The sequence below is a fragment of the Coturnix japonica genome, unplaced genomic scaffold (genome assembly GCF_001577835.2).
Source record: "Coturnix japonica isolate 7356 unplaced genomic scaffold, Coturnix japonica 2.1 chrUnrandom685, whole genome shotgun sequence".
Lineage (NCBI taxonomy): Eukaryota > Metazoa > Chordata > Aves > Galliformes > Phasianidae > Coturnix > Coturnix japonica.
In genome coordinates, this window is record NW_015440049.1 from 28,000 (window position 1) to 38,882 (window position 10,883).

General features: G+C 50.9%; 1 protein-coding gene across 1 annotated transcript in view; it reads right to left on the reverse strand.

Annotated features, from left to right (window-relative positions):
• LOC107307580 (carnitine O-palmitoyltransferase 1, muscle isoform-like) overlaps nucleotides 1-9,486 on the reverse strand; it is a 13,839-nt gene extending 4,353 nt beyond the window's left edge. The window contains exon 1 of the mRNA XM_015851097.2: nucleotides 9,258-9,486. Within this exon, the coding sequence (XP_015706583.1) occupies nucleotides 9,258-9,340 (83 nt within the window). The 5' untranslated portion in view covers nucleotides 9,341-9,486. The remainder of the gene's footprint in view (nucleotides 1-9,257) is intronic.
• Nucleotides 9,487-10,883: the final 1,397 nt, after the last annotated feature.

Below are 10,883 nucleotides of genomic sequence, written 5' to 3' on the forward strand. Positions count from 1 at the left end.
CCCATTCATCCCAACGCCCCATGGATCCCAGCACCCCATGGATCCCAATGCAGCACCCCACTGATCCCAGTGCCCCACAGATCCCAGTGCCCCATTCATCCCAATGCCCCATGGATCCCAGCACCCCATGGATTCCAATGCCAACACCCCATGGATCCCAGTGCCCCATAGATCCCAGTGCAGCACCCCATTGATCCCAGCACCCCATTCCCAGCGCCCCATGGATCCCAATGCCCCATTGATCCAATGCCCCATTGATCCCAGCACCCCATGGATTCCAATGCCAACACCCCATTGATCCCAGTGCCCCATGGATCCCAATGCAGCACCCCATTGATCCCAGTGCCCCATTGATCCCAGCGCCCCATGGATCCCAATGCCCCATTGATCCCAATGCCCCATGGGTCCAATGCCCCATTGATCCCAGCACCCCATGGATTCCAATGCCAACACCCCATTGATCCCAATGCCCCACAGATTCCAGTGCCCCATTCATCCCAACGCCCCATGGATCCCAGCACCCCATGGATTCCAATGCCAACACCCCACTGATCCCAGTGCCCCATGGATCCCAATGCAGCACCCATTGATCCCAGTGCCCCTTTGATCCCAGCACCCCATGGATCCCAGTGCAACACCCCATTGATCCCATTGCCCCATTGATCCCAGTTCCCCATTGATCCCATTGCCCCATGGATCCCATTGCCCCATGGATCCCAGCACCCCATGGATCCCAGCACCCCACAGATCCCAGCACCCCACGGATCCCAGTGCCCCATGGATCCCAGTGCCCCATGGATCCCAGAACCCCATGGATCCCAGTGCCCCATTGATCCCATTGCCCCATTGATCCCAGTTCCCCATTGATCCCATTGCCCCATTGATCCCAGTTCCCCATTGATCCCATTGCCCCATGGATCCCAGCACCCCACGGATCCCAGCGCCCCACGGATCCCAGAGCCCCATGGATCCCAGCACCCCATGGATCCCAACACCCCACAGATCCCAGCGCCCCATGGATCCCAATGCAGTACCCCATTGATCCCAGTGCCCCATTGATCCCAGAGCCCCATGGATCCCAGTGCCCCATTGATCCTAGCACCCCATGGATTCCAATGCCAACACCCCATTGATCCCAGTGCCCCATGGATCCCAATGCAGCACCCCATTGATCCCAGTGCCCCACAGATCCCGCGCCATTGATCCAATTGCCCATTGATACATATGCCCATTGATCCCAGCACCCATGGATTCCAATGCAACACGCCATTGATCCCAGTGCCCATGGATCCCAATGCGCACCGCCATGATCCAGTGCCCACAGATCCCAGTGCGTTGCCATTCATTCCCCAAGTACATGCCCCATGGATTCCAGCACCATGGATCGCAGCACTCCCCTGATCCCAGTGGCCCACAGATGCCCAGTGCCCCATGGATGCCAGTGCACCATGGATTCCAATGCCACACCATTGATCCAGTGCCCCATTGATTGCAATGCGCACCCACAGATCCTAGGCCCCATGGATCCAATGCCCATTGATCCCAATGCCATGGATGCCCAGCACCCGCTGGATTCCAATGCCAACACCCATTGATCCCAGTGCTCAGTGGAATCCAATGCAGCACCGCCATTGGATCCAGTGCCATTGATCCATTGCCCCATGATCCCAGCAACATGGTCCAGCACCCACGATCCAGTGCCGCCAGATCCCAGCGCCCACAAGATCCCAGCACAGGATCACTCAGCACCAACACCCATGGTTTCTAATGCGCGCAACCGCTCGCTGCAGACCAGCGTATGGGTGCGCATTGTCTCTATGGGATCCTCTCATATACTCTCTAGAGATCCCTATCCCCTATAGGATCCATATTCCTATAGGATCCCCATCTCTATAGGATCCACATAATCTCCCTCATGGAATCCCATATATCATATAGGATCCCATATTCCCCTATAGGAGCCCATATCTTCCTATAGCATCCCATATTTATAGATCCATATTCCATAGGATCCCCATTCCATAGGATCCCTATATCTGCTATAGGATCCATAATCTCCCTATAGGATCCGCCCATCTCCCCTAGGATCCCCATATCTGCCCATAGATCCCATATTCCTATAGGATCCATATTCCCTATAGGATCCTATATCTCCTATAGGATCCTCATATCACTATGGATCCATATCTCTATAGGATCCCAATATCTCCATAGGATCCCATATGTCCCATAGGATCCCATGCATCCTTTCCCATAGGACCACTAGAATGCCTATAGGGTCCCAGCATCCCTATAGGATCCCACATCTCTATAGGAAATCCCATATCTCCGCATAGGAATCCCTATCCCCTATGGATCCCATATCTCCATAGGATCCCATTATCTCCTAGGGATACCATGGTCTCCTTAGGATCCATTATCCTATAGATTCCATATCTCCTATAGGATACCGATATTCCTTATCGGATCCCCATATCTCCCTATAGATCCATTATTCCTATAGTGAATCCCATATCTCCTAAGGAATCCCCATCCTCCCTATAGGATCCCCATATCTCCCATAGGCTCCCCATATCCCTATAGGATCAGATGCCATATCCCCTAAGATCCCCAGAAAATAATCCCCTATAGGATCATATCTCATATGGATCCCCATATTCTCCGCATAGGATCCCTATTCCCTATAGGATCCCGCATATCTCCATAGGATCCCATTATTCTGCCTATAGGACCCCCATCTCCCATAGATCCCCATATCTCCATCGACCCATATCTCGCTATAGGATCCCATATTCTCCCATAGGATTCCATATCTCATAGGAATAACCATATCTCCTATAGGATCCCCCCATCTCCTAGAGGATCCCATATCTCCATAGGATCCATATTCTCCCATAGAATCCATATCTATAGGATCCATATCTTCCTATAGGATCCCATATCTCTATGGATCTTCATATCTCCTATAGGACATAACTCCTATAGGTCCATAATTCTATAGGATCTCATCTCCGATAGGATTCCCATATCCCCTATAGGATCCCCAGATCTCTATACAACCCCCAATCTCCCTATAGGAATCTCCATATCCCTATAGGAATCCCCATATCTCCTATAGGCTCCCCATGCTCCTAATAGGAATCCCATATTCCATAGGAACCACATATCTCCCTATAGGATCCCCATATCTCTATAAGATTCCCATATCTCCTATAGGATCCCAATATCCTATCAGGATCCCCATATCTCCTATGGGATCTCCATTAATACCATAGGCATCTCATAGTCCATATAGGATCGCGCATATCTCCTATAGGATCCCCCATCTCCATTAGGATCCAATATCTTCCTATAGGATCCCATATCTCTGCTATAAGATCCCGCATTATCTCTCAATAGGCAATCCCGTTCTCTATAGGATCCCCAGATTCCCTATAGGATCCCAACTCTCCATAGGATCCCATATTCCTCCTATAGGATCCCCATATCTCCTGATAGATCCATATCTCCTATACGGATCTCCATATCTCCTATAGAACCCCATATTCCTAAGGATCCCCATATTCGCCTATCGGATCCCCATATCTCTAGAGGATCCCTATAGTTCCTATATGATCCCAAATATCTCCTATAGGATCCCAATCCTCCTATAGGATCCCATATTCCATAGATCCCATATCTCCTATAGGATCCCCATATCTCTATAGGTCCATTCCACTATAGGACGCCCCATCTCTTAGGATCCACATTATCCCCTATAGGGATCCCCATATCTCCCTATAGGATCCGCATATCTCCTATAGGATCCCTATCTTCCCTATAGGACCATATCCTATAGGATCCCATATTCCCTTATATGGATCCTCATTTCCTATAGGATCCCCATAATCTATGGATCCCCCATTCCTAAGGATCATATCCCATATAGATCCCCATATCTCCCTATAGGATCCCATATCCCTATAGGATCCCGATATCTCGCTATAGGATCCCATATCTCCCTAGGATCCATATTCCTTATAGGATACCCATATCTTCTATAGGATCCCCCCACTCCTATAGGCTCCCTCAGATATCTCCTATAGGCTCCCATATCTCTCCTATATGGATCCCATATCTCCTATAGGATCCCATATCTCCTATAGATCCAAATCTCCCATAGGATCCCATATCTCATTATAGGATCCTCCATATCTCCTATAGGATCCCCCCATCTCCTATAGGATCCGCCATATTCCTCTAGATCCCCATAATTCCCTATAGAACCACCATCATCCTATAGCATCCCATATTCCTATAGGCATCCCATATCTCCATAAGCACCCATATCTCCCATAGGATCCCATATTCCATAGGATCCTATATATCCATAGGATCCATTTCCGTCATAGGATCATATCCTATAGGATCCCCATATTCCTATCTGGATCCATATCTCCCATATGGATCCCCGTATCTCCTATGGATCCACCATTCCTTAGGATCCCATATCTCTATAGAATCTCCATATCTCCTATAGGATCCGCATATCCCTCTAGATCCCATATCCCATCTAGGATCCATATCTCCATAGGATCCCCATGAGTCTCCTATATGAAGTCCATATCCCCTATAGGATCCATATCTCCATAGATCCATAATCTCCTATAGGATCCCATAAATCTCGCTGTATAGGAATCACCCCCATCCTCCTATAGGATCCCATTATCTCTATAGGATCCCATATCTCCTATAGGATCCCATATCTTCTATAGGATCCCTATCCTATAGGANACACAGATAGCAACCCCATGGATCCCAACAACCGTCCACAGATCCCAGCGCCCCATGGATCAAAATGCAGAACCCCATTTCGATCGCCAGTGCCCCATTGATCCCAGAGCCCCATTGGATCCCAGTGCCCCATTGATCCTAGCACGCCCCATCGGCCTTCCAAGCCAAACACCACACTTGATGCCCAGTGCCCAGGATCCCAATGCAGCACCCATTGATGCCATGCCATCAGATCCCAGCGCCCATTGATCCCATTGCCCGCATGTGATCCACATGCTCCCATTGATCCAGCACCCATGGATTCCATGCCAACTACCCCATTGATCCTCAGTCTCCCCATGGATCCCAATGCAGCCCCCCATTGATCCCTAGTGCCCCACAGACTCCAGTGCCCCATTCAACCCAAACAGCCCCATGGATCCCAGCACCCGCATGGATCCCCTGCCAGCACCCCCACTGATCCCAGTGCCTCACAATCCCTAGTGCCCCATGGGGATCCCAGTGCCCCATGGATTTCCAATGCCAACACCCCATTGATCCCAGTGCCCCATTGATTGCAATGCAGCACCCCACAGATCCTAGTGCCCATCGGAGTCCCAATGCCCCATTGATCCTAATGCCCCATGGATCCCACACCCCATGGATTCCATGCCAACACCCCATTGTTGATCCCAGTGGCCCCATGGATCCCAATGCAGCACCCCATTGATCCCAGTGCCCCATTGATCCCAGTGCCCCTTTGATCCCAGCACCCCATGGATCCCAGCACCCCACGGATCGACCGAGTGCCCCCCACGGACTCCCAGCGCGCCCACAGATCCGAGCACCCCATGATCCCAGCACCAACACCATGGGTTCTAATGCCGGCAACCCGCCTCCTGCAGAGCCACTCGCTATGGGTGCCAGTGTCTCTCTCTATGGATCTCCTATAATCTCCCTATATTGGATCCCCATATCCCGCTATAAGGAATCCCCATATCTCCCTATTTAGGGATCCCCCCAATCTCCTGATAGGAATCCCCATATCTCCCATAGGAATCCCCTAATATATCCTAAATTAGGACCCCATATCCCCTATAGGATTCCCATAATCTCCCTATACAATCCCATATTCCTATAGGATCCCATATCTCCTATAGATCCCCCATCTCCCATAGGATCCCATATCTCCTATAGATCTCCCTATCTCCCTATAGGATCTCCCCCATCTCCCATAAGGATCCCCATATCTCCCATAGGATCCCCATATCTCTCTAAAGGATCCCCATTATTCTCCCTATAGGATCCCTATATCTCCTATAGGATCCTCATTACTCCCCTATAGGATCCCCATATCTCCCTATAGGATGCCCCATATCTCCTTATAGGATCCCATACTCTCCCCATAGGACCCCATATCTCCCATTACGGATCCCATATTCTGACCTATAGGATCCCCAATTCCCCTATAGATCCCCCCATCTCCTATAGGATCCCTATATGCGTCGCATAGGATTTTTCCCATTATCCCCTATACGGATCCCCAATATCTCCCATAGGATCCCCAATTATCTCCTATAGATCCATGTCTCCTATGACGGATCCCCATGATCCCCTATAGGACCCCATCATCTCCCATAGGATCCCCATATCCCTATAGGATCCCCATATCTCCCTATAAGGAATCCCCATATCCCCTATACGGTCCCATATCTCGCTATAGATCCCATCTCTCCCATTAGGATCCCCATATTCTCTCCATAGGATTCCCATATCCCCTGATATGGATCCCATATCCCCCTCTATAGGATCCGCCAGTACCCGCTATAAAGGATCTTCCATATCTCCTAACTAGGTATACTCGCATACTCCCATAGGATCCCAGTATCCCCTATAGGATCCCCATATCTCCCATAGATCCATGATCTCCTATAGGATCCCCCATCCTCCCATAAAGGATCCCCATATCTCCCATAGATCCCCATAATCTCCCTATTAGATCCCCCATTTCCCCATAGGATCCCCATATCTCCGCATAGGATGATCCCATATCTCGCTATTTAGGATCCCCATCTCCTATAGGAATCCCCATTATCTCCTATAGGAATTCTCCCATAATCTCCCATAGAATCCCCAAATCCCCTATCAGAATCCCCATATCTCCCTATAGGATCCCCCATATCTTCCCATCAAGCGATTCATATCTCCTATAGGATCCCCATATCTCCGCTATAGGATCCCCATATCTCCCTATAGATCTTCCATAAACTCCCGATACGGATCCCGCATATCCCCTCATAGGACCCCATACTCCCTATTACAATCCCCTATATCTCCCATATAGGATACTCCATAGTCTCCCTATAGGATCCCCATATTTCCCTATAACGAATCCCTTATAACACACCCAACGCATCTCCTATATGGATCCCCATACTCTCCCATAGGATCCCATATCCCCTATAGGATCCCCATATCTTCCTATTAAGATCCCCCAGTATCTCCCTATAGGATCCAATTATCTCCTATCCCGGAATCCCCATATCTCCCTATGGGATCTCCATATATCCTATAGGATCCCCATTCCCCTTATAGGAATCCCCATATCTCCCTAATGGAATCCCCCATCTGCCATTAGGATCCCCATATGCTCCCTATAGGATCCCCCATATCTCCTATAGACCCCATATCTCCATAGGATCCCCGTAATCTCCTATTGACCCCATAATCTCCCCATTGGGTCCCCATTTTATTCTCTCCATATGGTATTTCCCCAATATTCTTTTTTCTCTTATTTTAGGATTTCCCCATTATTTTCTCCTAATAGAATGCCCCAGTCATCTGTTCTATACTGGGATCCCCACATCTCCTATTATTGATATTTCTCTCATTTATTCTCTCTATAGGATCCGCCATATCTCTCCTATAGTTTGATCCCTCATATCTCCTATATTATCCTATATCTCCCTATATGGATCCCCAATATCTCCTATAGGGATCACCCAATATCTCCCTATTAGGATCCCCATATCTCCAAATAGGATCCATATCTCCTATAGGATCCCCATATCTCCCTATAGGATCCCCATACCCTATAGGTATCCCCCCATCTCCTATAGGATCCCCAGTATTCCCCTATAGGATCCCATAATCTCCTAACTTAGGTGATCCCCATATCTCCTATAGATCCCCATGATTCCCTATAGGAGTCCCATTACTATCCTATAGGATCCCTCATAATCCCTATATGAATCCCATATCTCCCATAGGATCCCCATATCCCCCTATAGGCTACCCCCCTCTCCTATAAGGATGCACCATAAATCCCCTATAGGATCCCCAATCTTCCCTATCAGGAATCCCATATCCTCCTATAGGATCCCCAGATATCTCCCTATACGGTTGCCCATAATCCTCCCAATAGGATCCCCATATCTCCTTATAGGATCCCATATCTCCTTATAGGATCCCCCTCTCGCTATACGGATCCCCATTATCTCCTATAGATCCCCATATCTCCTATAGGATCCCCATATCTCCTATTAGGATTCCCATTATCTCCCTATAGATCCCCATATCTCCCATAGGATCCCATATCTCTCTATACAGGGATCCCCATATCTCCTATTAGGATCCCCCCATCCTCGTATAGGAGATCCCCATATCTCCTATAGTGTATCCCTCAATATTCTCCCTATATGGATCCACCCATCTTCCTATAGGCAACCCCATCCATCTCCTATAGCATCCATACTCTCCCATAGCATCCGCCAATATCTCCCATAGCGAATCGCCCATATCTCCCATAGGATCCCATATATCCATAGGAAAATCCCATTTCCCATAGCGATCTCCCATATCCCCATAAGGACCCTCATATCCCTATTCGGATCCCCATATTCCCAAGATCCCCGTATTCTCCCTATGTAGGATACCCCCCCATGCTCCATAGGATCCACCAATATCTCCTATAAGAATCCCCATACTCTCCTATATGGATCCCATATCCCCTAAGGATCCCCATATCCCCTATAGGATCCCCAATATCTCCCATAGTATCCCCATATCTCCTATATCAATCCCCAGTATCCCTCTATAGGAATCCCCAGTATCTCCCATAGGATCCCCATCATATCTCCTAATAGGATCCCAGAAATAATCTCCTATAACGGATCCCCCCATCTCCTATAGGATCCCCATATCTCCCTATAGGATCCCCCCATCTCCTATAGGATCCCCATATCCCCTATAGGATCCCCATATCTCCCATAGGATCCCCATATCTCCTATAGGATCCCCATATCTCCCATAGGATCCCCATATCTCCTATAGGATCCCCCCATCTCCTATAGGATCCCCATATCTCCCTATAGGATCCCCATATCCCCTATAGGATCCCCATATCTCCCATAGGATCCCCATATCTTCCTATAGGATCCCCATATCTCCTATAGGATCCCCATATCTCCCTATAGGATCCCCATATCTCCTATAGGATCCCTCACCGTTCTCCTGCCGTTAACGCCGCCAGCTGCTCCTCTCCCGGTTGGGGCTTGTCCCGGTTCTGGATGATCCGCTCAAACTGCATCTCCAGGTCGGCGGGTCGGAGCGGGGCCCCCCCGTGGTACAACCAGACCCGGAAGAACCGCCCGCGGTGGTACACGGCCACGTGCCGACTGTCCTCCACGTGCAGCAGACGGTCTGCGGGACCGACCCGGTCCGACCCGACTCAAACTGACCCGACCTGACCCGATCCAACCCGACCCAACTCGAACCGACCCGACCTGACCCGATTCAACCTGACCCGACTCGATCCATCCTGATCTGACCCGACCTGACCCAATTCAACCCGACCTGACTTGACCCATCCCGATCTGACCCGACCTGACCCGATTCAACCCGACCCGACTTGATCCGTCCCGATCTGACCCGACCTGACCCGATTCAACCCGACCCGACTCGATCCGTCCTGATCTGACCCGACCTGACCCGATTCAACCCGACCCGACTGATCCGTCCCGATCTGACCCGACCTGACCCGATCCAATCCGACCCGACTCGATCCGTCCTGACCTGACCCGACCTGACCCGATTCTACCCGACCCGACTCGATCCATCCTGATCTGACCCGACCTGACCCGATTCAACCCGACCCGACTCGATCCATCCTGATCTGACCCGACCTGACCCGATTCAACCCGACCTGACTTGACCCATCCCGATCTGACCCAACCTGACCCGATTCAACCCGACCCGCCCCGAGCTGATCCCAGCTGACTCGATCCGATTCAACCCGACCCGACTCGATCCATCCTGATCTGACCCGCCCTGACTCCACCCGATCCGTCCCAACCCAAGCCGACCCAACACGACTCGAACTGACCCGACCTGACCCGATTCAACCCGACCCGACTCGATCCATCCTGATCTGACCCGACCTGACCCGATTCAACCCGACCCGACTTGATCCGTCCTGATCTGACCTGCCCTGACCCGATTCAACCCGACCCGACTCGATCCATCCTGATCTGACCCGACCTGACCCGATTCAACCCGACCCGACTTGATCCGTCCCGACCTGACCCGATTCAACCCGACCCGACTTGATCCGTCCCGATCTGACCCGACCTGACCCGATTCAACCCGACCCGACTCGATCCATCCCGATCTGACCTGCCCTGACCCGATTCAACCCGACCCGCCCCGAGCCGAGCCCAGCTGACTCGATCCGATTCAACCCAACCCGACTTGATCCGTCCCGATCTGACCCGACCTGACCCAATTCAACCCGACCCGACTTGATCCGTCCCGATCTGACCCGACCTGACCCGATTCAACCCGACCTGCCCCGAGCTGAGCCCAGCTGACTCGATCCGATCCAACCCGACCCGACTCGATCCGTCCCGATCTGACCTGACCCGATTCAACCCGACCCGACTTGATCCGTCCTGATCCATCCCGACCCGACCCAATCCAACCCTGACCCAATTTGACCTGATTCAACCTGACCTGACCCGATCCGTCCTGACCCGATCTGCTCCATCCCAATCCGATCCGACCCTTCCCGACCCGTCCCAATCCAACCCGTCCAATCCCGACCCGACCTGACCCGACCCATCCCATCCCGACCT